At 44.2% G+C, this 22,163-nt stretch overlaps 1 protein-coding gene across 1 annotated transcript; it reads left to right on the top strand.

Moving 5' to 3' along the window:
* The first annotated feature begins 354 nt into the window (after window positions 1–354).
* Cdc23 (cell division cycle 23) lies at window positions 355–21,928 on the top strand. Its single transcript, XM_028886798.2, has 16 exons — window positions 355–551; window positions 637–709; window positions 5,580–5,717; window positions 8,206–8,248; window positions 8,663–8,768; window positions 8,876–9,008; window positions 11,981–12,158; window positions 12,238–12,335; window positions 12,464–12,545; window positions 18,329–18,482; window positions 18,607–18,726; window positions 18,992–19,067; window positions 19,404–19,465; window positions 20,494–20,572; window positions 20,648–20,767; window positions 20,997–21,928. Exons 1-16 carry the CDS (start codon window positions 391–393, stop codon window positions 21,165–21,167), a joined length of 1,794 nt encoding a protein of 597 aa, XP_028742631.1. The 5' UTR covers window positions 355–390; the 3' UTR covers window positions 21,168–21,928.
* The last annotated feature ends 235 nt before the right edge of the window (window positions 21,929–22,163 follow it).

Genomic DNA, 22,163 nt, shown 5'->3' with positions numbered 1-22,163 from the left:
TCTTTCCAGAATGCGTCCATCATTGCTATCCCCTAGCAAAGAATCTTCCCCAAAACCACACCCCTTTCCGTCTCTCATATTACCACTAAGGGTGCATGGCTTTCTCTCTTCTCCATCTTTTCTTGCTACGATCCCTCAGGCCCCACCCATCAAATTCTTTAGGCATCTCCCTCCCCTTCACTTCGCGTTCTAATTTGCCTCCCTCAGCATCTCTTGCCAATCAGGGTGTAATTGTCTCTTCCTCCCTTCCATCGCCCTTTCTGCACATTACAGAGAAGGCTTGTGATTGGCTGATCCGGAGCAAGGCTAGGCCAATGAGAGACAGGCTTTCCCGGCTCGGCCGAGGAAGTATCGCCGCCGCTGATTGGCCGGAGCAGCCGAGGGAGGAAAATGGCTGCGAGTTCCTCGGTAGTCTCGGTGGCAGCGGCCGCCGCCGCGGTACCCAGCGTGTCCACTAGCGCGGATTTCTCAGACTTGCGGGAAATCAAGAAGCAGCTGCTGCTCATCGCGGGCCTCACCCGGGAGCGGGGCCTGCTCCACAGCAGCAAATGGTGAGAGGTCGGGGTCGGCAGGGGCGGCGCTGGATCTCGGCCTCGGGGGCTCGCGTGGCTGATGCAGTGTGTGTGGTGTTTCCAGGTCCGCGGAGTTGGCCTTCTCCCTGCCCGCCTTGCCTTTGTCCGAGCTGCAGCCGCCGCCGCCTCTTACAGAGGTAAGGACGTCGGTACAGTGACGTTCCTTAGCCACAGGGGGCTGGGGCCCCAGAGGTCTTCGGCGCCCTGTCACTGGAGGAGAGCCAGCTGCTGGGTGGGAACGATGGAGTTGAAACGCCAGCGTTTGAGCTGGGCCTTGCAAGCGAATTCATCTCTGGGGCTTGCTTGCGCCTTGGAAGATGTAGTCTCTGCTGTTCACTTAAGCTGGAGAGAGTTTGGTGAACAGTTATTGTTTGAGATTTCAGCCTTGATGGGGGTGAAGGGATGGCTCAGTGGTTAAGAAACCCGTTCGATTTCCAGCACCCTCACTCAGCAGGCGTCTCAAAATCACTTGTAACTCCAACTTCAGGAGATCCAATACCGTCTGTTCTCCACGGGCACGCACACACACACACACACACACACACACACACACACACACACACGGTGCACAAATACACATGCATACACATAAAGAAAAATAGATCTTTAAAAAAAAGTCATCCTTGGGCTGGAGAGATGGCTCATCAATCAGCAGCTTTTCTAGAAGACCTGGGTTTGATTCCTAGTATCCACAGAGGCAGCTAACAGTTGCCTGTAACAAAGTTCCAGGGAGATCCGAGGCCGTCTTCTGGCCTTGGAGGGCATCACATAGGCATGCGATGCACAGACATACTCAGGTTTTGAAGCCAACCTGGACAATGCTAATAGGAAACATGAAGTTTTTGCAACAGAGTGAAATCATTCTTTTACACCGTTACTCTTCGTTGCAAATTGATTAAGAGTATGGGTTTGGGCTGGCCTATGGCACATACTTTTAATCCCACTCAGGAGGCAGAAGTAGGCAGATCTCTGAGTTTGAGGCCAGCCTAGGCTACAGAGGGAGTTCCAAGACAGCCAAGCCTACACAGAGAAATCCTGTCTCGAAGAGCCCTGCCTTTACCCCGCCCCCCCCCAAAGAAAGTGTACCAGGCTCATAGGATTCAGTAAAATTAACCATTCTCATTAACAGCAGGAGATGGAGTGCATGGGACTTTCGAGTAGATTTTCATCTGTATTTCAGGCTTGTTCTCTACTAGCACCATCAGTGTTGGCGGGTGAATTAGAAGTGGCAAGCTTTCTGCTGCTGGGTGTGGCGGCTCGTGCCTGTAGTCTCAACACTTGGGATGCTGAGGCAGGGGGATTGCCAGTTGCTTGAGGCCAGCCTATTGAGTGAGCACCTACTTCAACCCTCTAATCTCCTCCCAAATGTGACAGCCTTTTCACTTATAGATAGTATTAATAAATTTCCAGTTTCCAAGAAGATAAGTAAGGCAAGGAGGGTGAAATGAAGCATATATTACTTTATATGACTTTAAAATCCTTGTGGTTTGCATCTGCCTCATTATCTTGTAGTCTCTGGGCCAACTGTCCCAGTGCCTAGGCACATTGATGTCCTTAGTAGGATAACGCTTTGTTGAATGAGTAAGCAGTGAACAATATCAAGTGAGAGAAGAGCTTCAGTAAATATCCCCCTCTCGAGAATTCATGTCACGAGGGCCAGATAAGAGGCTGACAACTTGAGTTTGTATTCCTGGACCACACAAAGTGGAGGGAGAGAATTGACCTCTGAAAGTTGTTCTCTGGCCTCTACAGGCTTGCTGTGGTGTACACATGTGTACACACACACACACACACACACACACACACACACACACACGAAGTAAGTGTAAACTACATAAATAATGGGTTTTATAGACATTCTAAGTGTTATCTACCAGCGAGGTTAATAGCTTTCACGTGGCTATGAGATGTATTAACTTAGCCCCTTTGCTGATTTGTTGAGCACTTATTGTTTTTATTTTTTTCTCTAAGGACTGTCATGGAAGAAATATTTAAATCAAATTTAGCCTTGATCTAAAATTTAGAGTAAACATTAAAACTTCAGGTGTTTGGTTTGGTTTGGTTTTCTTTTAGGTACTGAACCTAGGACCTGTGCTAAGTAAGCACCCTAACCCTGAGCTATATTTTATATTGGCAGCTCTCTTCTTACTTAAAAAAAAAAAAAAAAAAAAAGATTTGTTTTCATTTTCTGTGTATGGGTGTGTGTCTGCATGTGCGTGTGTGCAGACATTTCGTGCCTGGTGCTTATGGAAGCCAGCAGATGGTGTCAGATTCCCTTTATGCTGCCTTGTGGGTGCTAGGAACCAGACCCAGGTCCTCTGCAAGAGTAGCCAGTCCTCTTAACTATTGAGCCATCTCTCCAGCCCCACTCTTCATTTCGAGATGGGAGTCTCACTCAGGGACCCAGGCAGGGCTTAAATTTGCCATCTTCCTGTTTCACCTTTCTGAGTAGCTCAAATTAAAGGCCTATGCTACGAGGCCTGGATGAAACTTTCGTTTTAAAACCAAATCTCTCTGAATTACATTGTCTCTAACTTTGAGCAGAACATTCTGGGTGTTTACTTTTACTTATTTATTTTTTGAGACAGGGTCTCATTATGTAGCCTTGTGTGCTGGATAGTTTTATGTCAACTTGACACAAGCTAGTTATCTGAAAGGAGGGAACCTCAGTTGAGAAAATGTCTCCATAAGATCCAACTGTAAGGAATTTTCCTCCCTCCCTTCCTTCCTTCCTTTTTTCCTTTTCTTCTTTTTCATTTTTTTTTTTTTTTCAGAGACAGGGTTTCTCTTTGAAGACCAGGCTGGCCTCGAATTCAGAGAGATCCACCTGCCTCTGCCTCTGCCTCTGCCTCTGCCTCCCGAGCACTGGGACTAAAGGCGTGCATCACCACCCCCAGGCCTCCCTCCTTGCTTGTAATGTATTTTCTTAATTAGTGATTGATGTGAGAGCCCAGTCCATTGTGGGTGGTACCATCTCTGGGCTGGTGGTCTGGGTTTTATAAGGAAGCATGATGAGCAAGCCATGAGGAACAAGACAGTAAGCAGCACCCCTCCATGGCCCCTGCATCAGCTCCCGCCTCCAAGTTCCTGCCCTGTGTGAGTTCCTGCCCTGTGTGAGTTCCTGCCCTCACTGCTTTTGATGGTGATATGGAACTGTGAGTGAAATAAACCTTTTCTTTCCCGAGTTGCTTTGGCCATGGTGTTTCATCATAGCAACACTAACCCTAAGACACCCTGGCTGGCCTGAACTTGTTATGTAGACCGGGCTGGCCTTAAGCTCACAGAGCTCTGCCTGCCTCTGCCTCCTGAGTGCTGGGGTCAGAGATGTTCACTACCATGCCATGTGGTGATCAGAAGATGACTTTTGGGAGTTAGTTTTCTCCTCCTACCATGTGGGTCCTGGGTATCAAATTCAGATTTTCAGGCTTGGTGATATTGAGTCATGGCTGGCTCCAAAAAATACAGATTTAAAGACTGTCTAGTACCAAGTAGTAAAACTTTCTGAGTTACATAGGTGCATAAAGAGTTAGGAATATTACCTTATATGTGTATGTTTATGCAGTTTGGCATAGTTTTTTAGTAGTGTTTGCTGGTCTCAGACTTAGTGTATACACCAGATTGGCCTTGGGTTTTCAAAGATCCCCTTTCCTCTGCCTACTGAGTGCTGAGATTATAGGCACCACACCTGTCCTGGGTGAATTTCATCATAATTCACGTAAAATTTTATTTATTTACTTACTGTATAAGTATGTGTGTGCATGCATGCCATGGCACATATGTTGAGGTTAGAAGATAGCCTGCAGGTGTAAATGGAGTTTTCCTGTCCCACTCTCTCAAATTATCATTCAGAGGCTTAATACAAATTGTAAATGCTCTGTCAATAGCTCAGGCTTGTTACTAACTAGCTATTACAACTTAACCCATTTCTATTAATGTAGGTGCTGTCCTGAGGCTTGTGACTTTTATCTCTGTCCTATTTTGTGTGTCCAACTCGTTCTCCACCTGGCTGTTGACTCCTCTGACCCTGACCTTCCTCATCCCATCAATCTCAGTTTGGCTTTCCCACTTAACTTTATCCTGTTATTGGCCGGTCAGATTGTTTATTAAGCCAATCATAGCGACATATATTTACACAGTGTACAGAAGGATTATTCCACAGATGCCAGAGTTGGTTCTCCTCCTGCTATATGGATCCTGGGAATTGACTCAGGTTTTCAGGCTTGATGGCAAGTGTTCTTAACCTTCTGAGTCACCTTGCTGGCTCCAGCAAACCAGACTTGTGTATGACAGGCAGGGATAGTCAACACTATAGTAATGGGGATGCCCTCTTTTTCTCCGTTCAAGATGCCATCTTCTCCTCTTCCTGCCTTTCCCCTTTTCTTTTTTTCCCTTCTGACTCTCCTCCCCTCTTCTCTTTCTTTTGACACAGGGCCGCTTGATGCCCAGGCTGGTTTCAGACTTGCTGTGAAGCTGAGGATAGCCTTGACTTCCTCCTCCTGCTTCTACCCCCAAGGGATTGTAGGCATGCACTGGGGTTCCGAAGCAGGCTGCTGTATCTGGTTTTTATGTGGGTGTGGCAGGCACTTTATTCGTTGAACCATCTCCCCAGACCCCAGCTTTGTTTTGTTTTGTTTTTGAGACAGAGTCTCATTACATAGCACTGTCTGCCCTGAGTCTCACTATGTAGCCCAGGCTTCGTTTGAACTCACAGAGATCTGCCTGCCTTTGCCTCCCAATGGCTGGGATCAAAGGTGTGTAGCACCATGCCAGGCCCCACTTTTTATTTTGAAAAAAAAAAAAAAAAAAAAAAAACCACTTTAGAAAAAAAGTTCTTTGGCTTTACAAGTGATACATTTATTAAAAAATACTATATAAGTGCATGTATTTACACATTTTGGGGGAGGAGAAATAATTATTTTCCTGTATCTTGAAATTAATGAATATGCTTTTCATGGTGAACTTTGGCTGTCTTAGTCCTAACCTCTCACATAACCTTGTTTCTTCCAGGAGGATGCCCAGGATGTGGACGCTTACACCCTGGCTAAGGCCTACTTTGATGTTAAAGAGTATGATCGGGCAGCACATTTCCTGCATGGCTGCAATAGCAAGAAGGCCTATTTCCTGTATATGTATTCCAGATACCTGGTGAGGTCCCTTTAAGATGTTACTCTGCCTTCACCGAAGCGTCTGTATTTGGAACCAAGACGAAATTTTCTTGTTTGTTTGTTTGTTTTTCGAGACAGGGTTTTTCTGTGTAGCTTTTGGAGCCTATCCTGGAACTTGCTTTGTAGACCAGGCTGGCCTCAAATTCACAGAGATCCGCCTGGCTCTGCCTCCTGAGTGCTGGGATGAAAGGTGTGCACCACCACCTCCTGGCAAGAGGAAAATTTTTTAATTAAAAAGAAATTATATATGTGAATGTTTTACCTGCATGTGTGTGTGTGTGTAACATGGGTGGGCCTGGCACCAGCAGAGGCCTGAAGAGGGCATTGGCTTCCCTGAAGCAGGAGTTACAGATGGTTATGAGCTGCTTTGTGGGTGCTGGGATTAGAATCTGGGCCATCTGGAAGAGCAGTCATTGCTCTTGACTGCTAAATCATTTCTCCAGCCTTGAAAACGTTAAATAGCTAGGGAGTGGGTCACCGAGTGAATGTACTTAATAATAACTATATTGCAGTAATGATAATAAAAAAATGATGCCAGGTCTGGTAGTGCACACCTTTAATTCTACCACTCAGGAGGCAGAACCAGGTGGATCTTTGTGAATTCAAGGCTAGCCTGGTCTACAGAGTGAATGTCTAGCAGACTAGGGCTACACAAAGTCTTAAAAAAAAATAAGAAAGGAAGAAAAAAGAGGAGTGTAGCAAAGCTTAAAGAAATGGCAACATAAGAGAATGCAGGTAGGAAGATTGACAACGGGTGGCTCTTCTTTGGGTGATGGAAGGATCTGTCTGAATTGCTAGTGATGCTTGAGATTGGTGGTGTCCATGATCTCCATACTCTAGATGCAGGAGTTAAGGATCCCAGCAGGTTTGAGGCCATCTTGGTCTGCACAGTGACATAGTGAGTTCCAGGCCAGGTGTGGCAGAGTTCCTAACTCAACAAAGGCCTGAAAGCAGCACATGATGAATCCGAGGGCTTGGGATGCCAAGGCAGAAGGAGTAAGAGTTTGAACCCAGTTGGGTCTGCATTGTATAGTCCTGTCTGAATAAATAAATAAACAAGCCAACAAACAGATAAATAAATAAAATAAAGGAAACCCTCTCCCCACCCCACCCCCCAAAAAAACAGAATTGAGTTAAAAAGTCTCAGTTGATTTAAGGTTTTATGAACTCATTTATCACTTATTTGTAGTGTATTTATTCCTTTGTTTCATGGCTGTTAACAATTTTTAATATAAAGGACAACGCAGCCTTGTATGGCAGCATACACCTGTAATCCTAGCACTCAAAAGGCAGAGGCAGGAGAATTTCTCCTAGTTTAAAGACTGCCTGGTCTGTATTGACAATTTTAGGTCAGCTATGGCTATAATAGTAGAACCTTTCTCAGAAAGCCTAAATAAATAAGTGACAATGTGAGTAAAATTAATATTGTATTTATAACTCTGTTTTGGATACTGTCTTACTATGTACTGTAGCCCAGGCTGCCCCGAACTGAACCACTGTCCTCCTGTGGATAGCTCTGCAGGGTGCCAGGATTATAGGCATGCACTACCACATGTGGCTTTTCTTGTGTTCTTTCTTTCTTTTCTTTTTTTTCCATTCCAAGACTGGGTTTCTCTGTGTGTCCTTGGTCATCTTGGAACTCTGTCTGTAGACCAGGCCTGCCTCTGTCTCCCAAATGCTGAGAATGAAGGCATGTACCACCATGCTCAGTTTGACTCCTTTTTAAAAAACAGAACATTTGCCAGGTGGTGGTGGCACACGCCTTTAATCCCAGTACACAGGAGGCAGAGGCAGGCGGATCTCTGAGTTTGAGGCCAGCCTGGTCCACATAGTGAGTTCCAGAACAGCCAGAGCTACACCGAGAAACCCTGTCTTGAAAAACCAAAAAACCAACCAACCAAACAAACAAAATCTTCGTATGGCATGTCTGATGTATATTACCCATTTTTTGTTCTGTTATCCATAGACTGAGCAGCATAGTAAGCTGCTACATTCATGGTGGGCAGACACTCTTAACAGAGCTACAGCTTCAGCCCCAATGTCCATTGCTGAATTTTCCCTGAAACAGACACTTTCCTCCCCAGAACCCCTTTCCCTGATATTTTGAAATTGTTGTTTCCACTCTAGCATTCTTTCCACACTTAATCCACACAAGGCATTATGCTTCCAGTAAGAGCCTCCATCCCTTCCACATTTATTTCTCTACTTAGTATCAACATGAACTCACAGATGCTCATATTTTTAGCCATCTATGATTCATTACTATATTTAAGTCTTCGGTGCTCAGTGTACCCCATATTTAGCCAGTGGGAACACCTGAATGATGGTTGTTTAGAAGGTGGGTGTTATTTTGCGTAGACTTTAGTTAGCCCTGTAGATAGAATCAGACTGCCGAGTTTAGGAAGCATTTTAGAATAAGTTGAAAAAAAAAAACCTATTTGTTAATTTTTTCCCCTCCTCTCTTACAGTCTGGAGAGAAAAAGAAGGATGATGAAACAGTTGATAGTCTAGGTATGTTTTTTTTTTCCTGTCTAACTTTTTGTCCTAAAAGATAGGTCTGCACACTTAGATGCATACAGGCCATACAGGTACCATAAGTAGACTGCATGGCCCATGAAGAATGGAGAGCTCATGGCTCATCTCAGCTCCCTGGTTGTCCATCCAGCTCCACCTCAGGGCTGCTGTGGGAATCGATCTGGTGGCTTCTTTGGTTCCCTTACTCCATGCTTGTTTTCTGCAACCTGCAGTGGGCAGTTCAGTTTTGATTGAAACTTGTGATTGGTAAACATTGATAACCATGGACTGCACACCAGCCATCATCTAGAGTAAATGGATGGGGGAGGGGTCGCAGCTAGAATTTTGGTTGCTGATACAGAAGTATATGTGTGTGTCTGAGGATGACAACGGACGTCTTTTCTCTCCTAGGACCCCTAGAAAAAGGACAGGTGAAGAACGAGGCCCTCAGAGAGCTGAGAGTGGAACTCAGCAGGAAGCACCAGGCCCGGGGACTCGATGGGTTTGGCCTTTACCTGTGAGTGTCCCTGGGGTCTGACGCTTTCAATAGCACCTTTGACCCCTTGAGTAGAGGAGACGTTTTCAGGCACTAACCTCCCTGGTGGCTGTGACTTGCTTTCCCAGGTACGGGGTGGTGCTTCGGAAACTGGACTTGGTGAAGGAGGCCATTGATGTGTTTGTAGAGGCTACTCACGTTTTGCCTTTGCACTGGGGAGCCTGGTTGGAGCTGTGTAACCTGATCACAGACAAAGAGATGGTAAATTGACGTAAGCTTCGTGGGGAACTTTGCAATCTGTGATGGTCTCGTGGGGGAAAGCGTGCTCCCACTGTCCACTTGGTTTGTAGCTAGTCTTTGCTGTGTCCCCAGCCCTTCACTGTTTTGTTTGTTTGAACTTGCGAGGTAACCTAGGGTTTATTTAACCTGTGGTTCTTCTGCCTCCTCGTACCTCCCTCCCTGGGAGTATAGGTGTGTACTGTCATGCCTGGCTTTTTGTTTGTTTGAGAAAGAGGCTCTCTATGTAGCCCTGGCTATCCTGAAACTCTGTGTAGACAAGGCTGCCTCTGTCTCCCAAGTGCTGGAAATTAAAGGTATGTGCCATTATGATCTGCCCTGAAATCTTTTTTTTGTTTGTTTGTTTGTTTTTCCAGACAGGGTTTCTCTGTGTAGCTTTGCGCCTTTCCTGGAACTCACTTTGTAGACCAGGCTGGCCTCAAAATCACAGAGATCCGCCTGCCTCTGCCTCCCGAGTGCTGGGATTAAAGGCATGAGCCACCACCACATGGCTCTGAAATCTTTTTTAACAGTTGCTATTTTGTTTAGTATTCATTTTGTCCTTCTTCAATGGTGGTGAATGCTTTTAATCCCAGCACCTGGAAGGCAGGACTGTATGAGTTCAAGGCTATCTTTCTCTGTTTATGTATTGAATTCCAGGCCAGCCAAGGCTACATTGTGAGACCTGGGTTATTTTTTTCCCCTTTGTTGAGCTAGAGTTTTCCTGCCTTGCCCACAGTCAGGACAAATCTTTGTCGCCCGCCAGTCCCACAGCCGCTCAGACCCAACCAAGTAAACACAGAGACTTATTTGCTTACAAACTGTATGGCCGTGGCAGGCTTCTTGCTAACTGTTCTTATAGCTTAAATTAATCCATTTCTATAAATCTATACCTTGCCACGTGGCTCGTGGCTTACCGGTGTCTTCACATTCTGCTTGTCATGGCGGCAGCTGGCAGTGACTCCTTCTGCCTTCCTGTTCTTTCTTTTCTCCTCTCTGTTAGTCCTGCCTATACTTCCTGCCTAGCCACGGCCAATCAGTGTTTTATTTATTGACCAATCAAAGCAATTTGATATACAGACCATCCCACAGCACCCTTGGTTTTTTTTGTTTTTGTTTTTTGAGACGGGTTTCTCTGTGTAGTTTTGGTGCCTGTCCTGGATCTCGCTCTGTAGACCAGGCTGGCCTCGAACTCAGCCTGGCTCTGCCTCCTGAGTGCGGGGACCAAGGGTGTGCGCCACCACTGCCCGACGAGACCTTGTTGTAAAAACAACAAAAACTAAAGGTGTGTTGGTTCTTCTGTCCCCAGTCATGGTGTGTGTCGAAGTCAGTGTCTGAAATTGTACCTTTATCTGTATTCCCTCTGTGTTAGGCTTTCCTTGAAACCAAAATATGCAAAAGCAGTTTTTATCCTGCATATCAAAATCTCTCTTCTTCTACCTGTCAGATTTTTTTCTTCTTTCCTGCTTGATCACTACTATCACTACTCAAGATATCCTGTGTTTGTGTAGGGATGGTTACTGTTGATGCTGGACATAGTAGGTATTAAGTCTAGATCCTGCCCTGAGCTGAGAAAGCATCCTAAGTCCAAGATGCCCAGCCTCAGCACCTCCGAGCCTGTCATGGCCTTTTCTCCGTCTCTCTCATCCCAGGATGAAACAGTGCCATGGTGACTGTTCTCTAGGAATCTCTCTCGGTGGTCTGTCACTTCTGTTAGATATGGATTACTTCATTAAATAGTAGATACTTTCTCCCTAGCTTCTGGTTTATACTCCTCCATTTCCAAGTCATCCTGCAGTTTCCAAAATTCCTTTTTTTTTTTTTTTTTAATTCAAAGACTTTAGTTTTATGTGTACAAGTGTTTGCCTGTATGAATGTATGTGCACCATATGTGTGCATGGTGCCCAAGGAAGTCAAAAGAAGGCATCAAAATCTCTGGAATTACAGGCAGTTGTGAGCCACACTGTGGGTACTGGGGATTGAACCCAGGTCTGCTGCAAGAGCATCCACCCCCCACCAGAGTGATCTCTTTATGTAGCTGTTGCTGACCTGGAACTCTCCATGTAGAACAGACTATCACAGAGATCCTCTTGCCTTACCTCCCAAGGAGGAGACAGGGTTTTTCTGTGTAGGTCTGGGTCCTGGAACTTGATTTTTAGTCCAGGCTGGCTTTGAACTCACAAAGATCCTCCTGCCTCTGCCTCCCAACTGCTGGGATTAAAAATGTGCACCACCATGCATAGCTCCTTTTTCTTTTTTTTAAAAGGTGGCCTCTCTGTGACGACCAGACTGACATCAACTTCATGGCCATCTTTCTGTCTCAACCTCCTGAGTGCTGGGATTACATGAAGGAGCTGTCTTAAAACACTTTGGTGGCAGAATTTTGTTTTGTTTTGTTTTTTGAGACAGGGTTTCTCTGTATAATTTGGTGCCTGTTCTGGATCTTGCTCTGTAGACCAGGCTGGCCTTGAACTCAGAGATCCACCTAGTTCTGCCTCCTGAGTGCTGGGACTAAAGGTGTGCACCACCACCGCCCAGCATGGTAGCAGAAATTCGCAGTTGTTTCTGACAGTATCTTGTTTTTTGGTGTGTGATGGGATCCAGTCTTTTTACACAAAGCTAGTTTCCTTGTTTTCAACACTGCACCTTAATTATTGCCCTTTCCTGGAATGCTGTCTTTTTTCTCTTCTCTGTGCTCTACTTAGATTCTACTTAGTCTGAAGTCTTGTGGCTTTTGTTTGTTTTGTGTTTTGTTTTTTTAAAGTCTATCCTACTGGGCCATTCTCTCCTAATTATGCTTATAAATCAAATTCAGTGATACTACCCTGTATTCATTTGTAGGTGTTCTAATAAACTTTTAGTGATGAATCCTTTTTAGAAAATAATGCTGTTTTTTTGGTGTTGTTTTGGGAGAAAGATCAGATTATACTAAATGTGTCCCTCTCTCTGGGTGCTAGCTGAAGTTCCTGTCTTTACCCGACACCTGGATGAAAGACTTCTTCCTGGCTCATATATACACAGAATTGCAGCTGATAGAGGAGGCCCTGCAGAAGTACCAGCATCTCATTGACGTGGGCTTTTCCAAGAGCTCCTACATCGTTTCTCAGATCGCGGTTGCCTATCACAATATCAGAGGTGGGTGAATAAGATGCTGGAATGCTGGCGGACTTGGGGTACTCTTAGTTGGGGTTTGAACTCTGCTTTCTTTTTGCAGATATCGACAAAGCCCTTTCTATTTTTAATGAGCTGAGGAAACAAGATCCTTACAGGATTGAAAATATGGACACATTCTCCAATCTTCTTTACGTCCGGGTAATTTGTTTCTCTCGATTGAGCTTGATGAAGCTCCTGGATTAGATATCATGTTTGCATTAGCTAAAGAAAACCAACTTCGGGGTGCTTTATCGGGCTCATGTGGTCTTCCTCTTTTTTATCCCCAGAGCATGAAGTCTGAATTGAGTTATCTGGCCCATAACCTCTGTGAAATTGATAAATACCGAGTAGAAACATGCTGTGTAATTGGTGAGAGTTAGCCACTTTTATTTCTTTTAATCTATCTCTTTCCTGTAGATGAACAGTCTTATTAAATAAGAAACACAGAGCCAAATGCAGAGTTAAAAGCCCAAGAGGTCAGAGCAGTAGCTGAGAGCTGAGACTTAAAACCCTTTCTTACCCTTCCTGCCGTTGCTGTCCTTCCCCTCAGCAAGAGACCTACATCCTGTGTGTCTGTCTTTTTATTGACTTTCTGTTCTGCCTTCTTATTGGTTGTATACCTAACTACATGACCTCATCGTCACTGCCTGTCTATATAGACCTCTAGGTCTCTATGTTTGGTATTGAGATTAAAGGCGTGTGTTTCCAATGCTGACTGTATCCTTGAACACACAGAGATCTGCCTGTCATGTGATCTGGATTAAAGGTGCGCCACCACTGCACAGCTTCTGCTATGGCTTGCTATTAGCTCTGACCCCCAGGCAACTTTATTTATTAACATACAAATAAAATCACATTTCAGTACAAATGAAATATCACCATACTTTTCTTTTTGAGACAGAATCTCTATATATAGCTCTGGAACTTGCTGTGTAGACCAGGCTGTTCTTGAACTCACAAAGATAGCCTGTATTTATTTTCCTCCTGGATGTTGGGATTAAAGGTCAAGACAGAGCTACCACACTTGGCTCTACCTTGATTTTTTTTGAGATAGGATCTGTTTCTGAACGTAAGCTCAAACAGTTATATAGACTATCTGGCTAAAAATCATCTCATTAGACCTATTTTTATGATTACTTTTACTATATTTCTTTATTTGTGTGTGTGTGTGTGTGTCTGTGTCTGTGTGTGCATGCATGTGTGTACCAAGATGTGTGTGCCAAGGTGCACATGTGGTGTGGTCTGAGGACAGCTTGAAGAAGTTGTACCTTGTGGGTCCCAGGGATCAAATGTCGGTCATCAGGCCTGGTAGCAAGTTCCTTTAACCTCTGAGCCATCCTAGAGGATTTTTTCTTTTTTCTTTTCTTTTTTGGTTTTTCAAGATGGGGTTTCTCTGTGTAGCCCTGGCTGTCCTGGATCTCGCTCTATAGACAGGGCTGCCTTGAACTCACAGAGATCCCCCTGCCTCTGCCTCCCAAGTACTGGGATTAAAGGCGTGTGCCACCATCACCTGGCTGTTTTGTTTTTTTCTTTTTTCTGTTTATAATTTTAAATTTTCTGTGTGTATTTGCTTGCGTGTATGTCTGTGTACTGGTATCCCTGGAGGCCAGAAAAGAGCTTGGTCCCCTGGAACTGGAGTTGTAGGTAGTTGTGAGCAGCCATGTGGGTGCTGGAAATTGAACCCTGGTCTTTTGGAACAGTAGCCCATGCTCTGAACTGATGAGCTACAGTCAGACCCATCTTAGAGGTATTTTGAGAGAGCGTCTCACCCTAGCCCAGAATGACCTAGAGCCCTTTAGGCCCTACTGGCTTCTAACTCATGGTGGTTCTTCTGCTCTAGATTCCCAAGTATTAGGATTATTGACATGAGCGTCCATGGCTGACTTGCTTTTGAAATTTTTTTTTCTTTTCTAAGACAGGGTTTCTCTGTGTAATAGTCCTGGCTGTTCTGGAACTCTCTCTGTAGACCAGGCTGGCCTCGAACTCATTGATATCCGCCTGCCTCTGCCTTCCAAGTGCTGGGATTAAAGGCATGTGTCACCATTGTCCACCTTAAATTTTTATTTTAAAAACTTGTTTGTGCTTACACCTTGGCCTGTGAGTACAGGTGACCACAGAGGCTAGAGGTGTCAGATCCCTCTGGGGTCTCATGACACAGGAGCTAAGAACCAAACCCAGGTCCCCTGCAAGGGCAGTAGGCACCCTTAGCTGCTGAGGCACCTTTCCAACTCTGTTCAGCTTGCTTTTGTGTTTTTGAGACACTTCTCTCAGTTAGCTTCATCCTTTTTCAGCTCGAAATGTAACCAGTGGAGGATGACCTTGAACTGCTGATTCTTCCATCACCTCCCAAAGGCCAAGACTGCAGTCTGGTGCTACCCCGCCCAGCCAGTGTTTTGGTTGGTTGTTTTTGAGACGTGATCTCATATCTACAATTCACTCTGTCTCTGAGGGTGACCTTAACCTCCTGACTGCTCTCAAGCATTGAGATTGCAGGTGCAGGTGCACTCCTTGTTCTCTCTTGTTTCTTTCTTTTCTTTTCTTTTTTTGAGACAGGGTTTCTCTGTGTAGCTTTGGAACCTGTCCTGCCCAGGCTGGCCTCGAACTCACAGAGATCCACCTGCCTCTGCCTCCCGAGTGCTGGGATTAAAGGCGTGAGCCACCACCGCCCAGCTCTGTTTTTTTCTTAGATAACATAGTCTATCTCCAGAGCCCCCACTTTCCTGGAACTGACTACATAGAGCAGGCTGACCTAGAACTCATACACATCCTCCTGCCTCTGCCTCCTAAGTACCGGGATTAAAGGTGTGAGCCACCTTGCCTAGGGCAAAGATATTTTTATAGAGCAACCCTGTTGATTTCTTCAAGGTGAACATGAAGTTGAGTTTGAATTTAAATAACAGACATAGAGTACAAACGGTGAATATAGTTGATTTCTCGTAAAACTATTTTAAAAACATATAGAGAATTTTTGTTACTATTTGTTGTTTTACCAAAATGGAATCTGCTATGGAATTACTTGAGATTCTCATTATCTTACTTAACAGTATCTCATGCTCTCTGAAAGTTAGTAGAATACATACTGCAGTCTCTGTTTTGGCTGGCTTATTTGTGTATGTGTGATTTATACCTAAGGGAAATTTTATTTTGATTTTTGAGGTAATGTCTCAACCTATAGCCAAGATGGACTGGAACTCACTGTGTCCCCCAAGGTGGCCTGCAGCTCCTAGGCAGACCTGCCTCGTCCTCCTGAGTGGGGTCACTGTATCCAACCAAAGGGGGAGTTTGTGGAATTTTGTTTTGTTTCATTGCACTTTTTCCTCTTTATAATACTTGTCTGAGTATGTTCTCATTCCATATAAAACAGTGGTTCTCACCCTTTCTAGTGCTGTGACCCTTTAATACAGTTCCTCATGTGGTGACCCCAACTCTAAAATTATTATTATTATTATTATTTTTGGTTTTTTTGAGACAGGGTTTCTCTGTGTAGCTTTGCGCCTTTCCTGGAACTTGCTTTGGAGACCAGGCTGGCCTCGAACTCACAAAGATCTGCCTGCCTCTGCCTCCCGAGTGCTGGGATTAAAGGCCTGCACCACCACCGCCCAGCTCTAAAATTATTTCTATTGCTACTTCATAACTATAATTTTGCTACTGTCATGAATCGTAATGTAAATGTCTGTGTTTTCCAATGGTTCTAGGCGACTCCTGTGAAAAGATCATTTGAACCCCAAGGACCCATAACCCACAGGTTGACATTCGCTGATATAAAAATACGCGTCAGATGTGACGGTTATTTGCTTTGTAAAAGTAGTCCAAATGATATTCTCACCTGTGCCTTTAATTTTTCTCATTCAGCTGTATGTTATGAAAGCCCCTTGAGGGGGGCCTGGACGTTCAATGGTAGAGTGCTTGCTTAGGCCCCAAATTCATTCTCCAGCACTGGTAAATGAAAAACTAAATACAGTTAAAAAAAAAAAAAGAAAAGACAACCCTTCAAGTCTCATGACAGCTTTAGTTCTTCTTTAAAAGAAGAAACTTCCCTTTGTTGGAAAGGTTAACAAGCCACATGATTTACCTTCTTTTCTTTTTCTTTTTCTTTTCTTTTTTTTTTTTTGCCTGTATGTATTTGTGAGGGTGTTGGATCCTGGAGTTACAGAATGTTGTGAGCTGTCATATGGGTGCTGGGAATTGAACTCAGGACCCCTGGAAGAGCAGTCAGTGCTCTTAACTGCTAAGCCATCTCTCCAGCCTTAATTTACCTGCTTTAATTTGCTAGCCACATTCCACTCTGACTCCATTAACACAAGGGTTTTCATTTGTCTGTTTTCAGTCAACGCCTTTCCCTGCCCCAGGCCACTGGTTAGCTGTCTAGTTCATAATTTTGCCTCTTACAAGAATTTTATGTAAATGAATACTACTTAATGTTAATAAAATCTTATTGCTTGATTTCTTTTAGTTAGCATTTTTTTCTCTCCCTCTCTCCCTTCCTCTTTCCTTCTTTCTTTCTTCCTTCCTTCCTTTCTTTTTTTACTGGCTGCCTAGAGTTACTCTGTAGACCAGAGTGGCCTCAAACTCAGAGCTCTGCCTGCCTTTCCCTCCCAAATGCTAGGATTTAAGGCATTTGCCACCCATTCATCTCACATGCTTTTAAGACTTACAAATGTAGGGCTGGAGAGATGGCTCAGAGGTTAAGAGCACCGACTGCTCTTCCAGAGGTCCTGAGTTCAATTCCCAGCACCCATATGGTGGCTCACAACCATCTATAAAGAGATCTGGCACCCTCTTCTGTATACATAATAAATAAATAAACCTTAAAAAAAAACTTACAAATGTAGCCGGGCGTTGGTGGCACAGGCCTTTAATCCCAGCACTCTGGGAGGCAGAGCCAGGCGGATCTCTGTGAGTTCGAGGCCAGCCTGGTCTACAGAGCGAGGTCCAGGATAGGCACCAGAACTACACAGAGAAACCCTGTCTCGAAAAACCAAAAAGGAAAGAAAAGAAAAAGAGAGAGAGACAAACGTAGCATCTAAAGTAATTCTTTTTCTTCCTGGATTGGATCCCATATTTCGGATCTAAAATATTTAAATATGTTTGTTTGCTTCTTCCTTCTTTTGATTTCTTTAAAATTTTTTTAAAAGATTTATTTATTTGTTATGTATACTTGCACATATCCCTGCAGGCCAGAAGAGGGCGCCAGATCTCATTACAGATGGTTGTGAGCCACCATATGGGTGCTGGGAATTGAACTCAGGTTCTCTGGAAGAACAGTCAGTGTTCTTAACCTGTGAGCCATCTCCCCAGCCCCCTTTTTTTTTGGATTTTTCAAGATAGAGTTTCTCTTGTATAACAGTCCTGACTGGTCTTGAACTCACATCTACCTGCCTTTGACACCCAAGTGCTGGGATTAAAGGCATTCGCCACCACTGCCCAGCCTACCATATTTTTCTTATCCATTCATGACTCATGGTAAGACAGGTAGGTTTTATACCATCCTAAACCAATTTTTCTTTTCACACACAGTTGTAATAGAATGCTGTGATCTTGGTTAAGAAGCTGAGAGCTCTACCTTTTTAATCCTTTTGAGAAATTCCTTTGAAGTGTAGGTTTAAAATATATAGTTTAGAACCACTAATCTAAACAAACAAAAATCCAGCCAGGCCATCGGGTGGTGGTGGTGGTGGTGGTGGTGGTGGTGGTGGTGGTGGTGGTTGTGGTGGTGGTGGTGGTGGTGCAGGTGGTGGCGCACGCCTTTAATCCCAGCACTCGGGAGGCAGAGGCAGGTGGATCTCTGTGAGTTCGAGGATTACAAAAATGTATATAAATGCCTTATCTACATGAGATAAGGAAATGAAGGGAACAGGTTTTGATTTTTTATGTTTCTTTTATTTATTTTTAAGGGTTTATTTGTTTATTAGTGTTTGCCTGTATGTGTGTGTGTGTGTGTGTGTGTGTGTGTATGTATGTGTCTGGTACAAAGGAGGCCAGAAGAGGGTGTCAGATAGATGTGAGCTGCCATGTGGGTGCTAGGAATTGAACCCGGGTCCTCTGGAAGAGCAGCCAGTGTTCTTAAACTACCAAGCCATCTTTCTACCCCTTTATTTTTATTTATATGTGTGTGTGTGTTTACTGTGAATTTTTTTTTTTTCTAAAATCAGGCAATTATTATAGCTTACGCTCCCAGCATGAGAAAGCAGCTTTATATTTCCAGAGAGCCCTAAAGTTGAATCCTAGGTATCTCGGGGCCTGGACATTGATGGGTCATGAGTACATGGAAATGAAAAACACATCTGCTGCTATCCAAGCTTACCGGTGAGCGCCTATGGCTTGGAGGGGTGAGGGGAACGGACTGCTGTGTTAGCAGGAGCCTCTGGTGAGCCTAGTGTTGCTAACCTTAATTCTTTTGCCTTGTTTCTGTCTGTTTTGTCTTTCTTAGACATGCCATTGAGGTCAACAAGAGAGATTACAGAGCTTGGTATGGCCTTGGGCAGACCTATGAAATCCTTAAGATGCCGTTTTATTGCCTTTATTACTATAGGCGGGCCCACCAGCTGCGGTAAGTTGGTTTCTTGACTATGTGGGAAGGGTTCATCTGATACCATCTCTCTGGGACCTAAAGGGTGTGGTCTAGTCATTTTTACTTAGTGTCTCTTCTAGTGGGTGTATAGGATAATTACGAACACAAAGTAATGTAATTAAAGGAACACTGATTGAAGAACAGCCCTTGCATAGATTGGAAATAGTAGAGACTAATCTTTCAATTGAGGACTTGGGGTATTGGTAAAGTCTTTGCTCTAACCATTTGTTACTCTTTTTCATAGTCCCAATGATTCTCGTATGCTGGTTGCCTTAGGAGAATGTTATGAGAAACTCAATCAACTAGTGGAAGCCAAAAAGGTACCTCAAATTTCGGCCTGGAGAATTTGAGCAGAAACGTGCTGTTTAGAAGGAGGTTGGGCTGTATATGCTGTGATTTCCACCCCCCCACACCCCCTTATTCTGATCTATGTGTATAGCAATGTCTGAATATTTTGTAGGTGCATAGGATAAAAGAACTGGAGGCTGAGATTATCAGTGTGGAAGTCTACATGTAGCCTGGACCTATCATAGTTAGGGAAAATGCTCTGTATCGTGCAAGCCTGCATTTCTAGAAGGCTTGCATGGCCTTAGCGTTGATGTGATCGTTGTTGCACATGGGCAGTAGTCAGAAGTGACTGGTTTATTCTTTGACAGTGTTATTGGAGAGCGTATGCTGTGGGAGATGTGGAGAAAATGGCTCTCGTGAAGCTGGCGAAGTGAGTGACTGTTTCTGACACTGGGGTTGCCTTTCCTGAGGTGCTGTCGTATATGAACATGGGCATGGGTGTGGAAATACTGGTTTTGCAATCGAGCACCACTCTTTTCTTATTTCTGTGTTGTAGATGAACCCAGGACCTTATACATGCTAGGCTCGAAGTTACATTCTGGCTTTAGCCTTTGACTCTAGAGAGTTCCACTTCACCTTGAATTGGAAATAGATGTCCTACTAGGCAAGAGATGAAAGATGAGTTGAAAAAGACGTACATGGACTAGACGTGTAGTTCAGTGGTCCAGGACTTGCCTAGCATGCATCAGGGCCTATGTGCATGGGAGAGTCGCTCAGAAGTGGTCAGTTATTTGCTATAGTTTTCATTCTCACCAGTATTAACAGGAAATTTTTGCAAGGATATATTATCCAATTGTCAGTTTAAGTTAACTACTCTTTCTAAAGAAGTTTTTAAAATATATTGTGTATATGTATGTGGGTACATACATGTGGAGGTCAGGGGACATCTTGTGGGTGGGAGTCCGTTGACTCCTACTGTTACGTGGGTCCTGGGAATCGAACCCAGTTCTCAGGCTTTGCTTCAAGTGCCTTTAACTGCTGAGACATCTTACCTAGCCCTTAAGTAACCATCTTTTTTCTTTCTTTTTGAGACAAAGTCCTACTATGTAGTCCTGGGAGACACCTTGCTTGCTTTTTTTGTTTTTATTATTTTGGTTTTGGTTTTTTAAGACAGGGTTTCTCTGTGTATGTAGCCCTGGCTATCCTAGAACTGCCTGTAGACCAGGCTGGCCTTGAACTCACAGAGATCCACCTGCCTCTGCCTCCTGAGTGCTTGGGGGAATTGATTGAAGGCATGCACCATAGTAACTATTTGATAGGTACTAATCATCTTCTGGGTCTCAACATGGTATGTTAAAATTTACTTGTTTATATGTCATTTCTGGTTTTAATCACATTTTACTTTCAATCTCTGACTTGCTGTGTGGTCTTTGATTTAAAGCCCAATTTCTTTTGTAGGCTTCATGAACAGTTGACTGAGTCAGAGCAGGCTGCCCAGTGTTACATCAAATACATCCAGGATATCTATTCCTGTGGGGTATGTGTCCGAGCACGAGAGCTGTGTCACTGACGGGTTCTTGTCACCTCAGTCATGTTTGCTTTCCTTGTCTAGGAAGTAGTGGAGCACTTGGAGGAGAGCACAGCCTTCCGCTATCTGGCCCAGTACTATTTCAAGTGCAAGCTGTGGGATGAAGCTTCAACTTGTGCCCAGAAGTGTTGTGCATTCAACGATGTGAGTATTGATTTTAAAAGGGTTAGATTTTCCTCCAAAACGTATGGTCTTTAGAAGGTGGGTAGGGAAGCTTCGTTTGACTTGTGGGAGTCGTCCATTGAACAGTTCCTTTTCCTTTAAGGGGGCAAGACTCCCTTTATTTGTAAGGAATGTTCTGAACAGTATTTTAATCACCAGCTTTTGAGTATAGCATTGAACACATTTTGAAACGGCTGTGACTTTGTTTCAGACCCGGGAAGAAGGTAAGGCTTTGCTCCGCCAGATCCTCCAGCTGCGAAACCAAGGGGAGGCGGCCAGCACCGACACACCTGGCACCTTCTTCCTCCCTGCCTCACTGTCTGCAAACAACACTCCCACCCGCAGAGTGTCTCCACTCAACCTGTCTTCAGTCACTCCGTAGTGGACGCCGCTCAAGTCAGCTAGACCAGTATTAAGCCTTACCTCCAGTAAAGAACGGCCACATCTGTTCTCCCGAGGACCTAAGCTCTTCTCATTTTTACAGATAGAAACAGCCTTGGGGACAGCCTATGGAATCACCTTCAGAGGCAGACAGAAATATGGCGGGGACAGGCACTGGCCTCTGCCAGCCAGCACTTCTCCCTTCTATTCAGAGGTCTTGGCCTTCCCAGTCTCCCCACCTCCAGAAATCCCTTCTACAGCACTTTACCATAAGTGACGCTCTAGAGACAAGGTTCTAATGCTGCTGGGGTGGGATAGGCAAGGAAGGGAGTCAGAGGCCTGCTTGTCCTCTGACAGTAGGAAGGCCAGGTGTCAGACTGTAATGACCTCTTTTTTTCTTTTAAAGACAGGGTTTCTCTGTAGCCTAGGCTGGGGTCTTCCTGCCTCAGCCTTCCTCATGATGGGATTACAGGCATATGCCATGAAACCTGGCTAGAATGACCTTCATTTTGCTGAGTGTGGCCTCTGTTCTGATGTCAGAGACTAGATTTAAATCGAGTGTAGCTATCCATATGTTCTTTGGGAGAGTTTTCAAAGGAAGTCTCAATGAGCATGAACTGTGGCTCCTATTGAAGGCAAAGATGGCTATGGCAGTAACTCTACTCTGATGAGAAAACACAAGGAGACCAGATAACTTCATGGACATTTGGAAGTAATTTTTTTATTTCAGATATTAAAATTCATGCTGGATCTTTTAGTAAATGCTTGAAGCAATTGTTTTTTTCTTTTATCTCCAAAAGAATACTTTGTTTCCAACCTTATCTACAAGGTGGAGGGAATCCTTCTGTTCTTGTAGGTTTCAAACACACTTTGATGTTTGTTATGTATGATGCTATTGATCATTCTGTGTTTAGGATGTAGCCTTCCTTGTGCTCAGAACATTTTTATTTCCCTCTTACTTTTGAGACTTCATTTATAAAGAAGAATTAGCTGGGCA

This window comes from Peromyscus leucopus, chromosome 19 (genome assembly GCF_004664715.2).
Source record: "Peromyscus leucopus breed LL Stock chromosome 19, UCI_PerLeu_2.1, whole genome shotgun sequence".
In the NCBI taxonomy this organism is placed as follows: domain Eukaryota; kingdom Metazoa; phylum Chordata; class Mammalia; order Rodentia; family Cricetidae; genus Peromyscus; species Peromyscus leucopus.
Note: the sequence above shows the minus strand (reverse complement) of the source record. Positions and strands in the feature narration are given on the sequence as shown.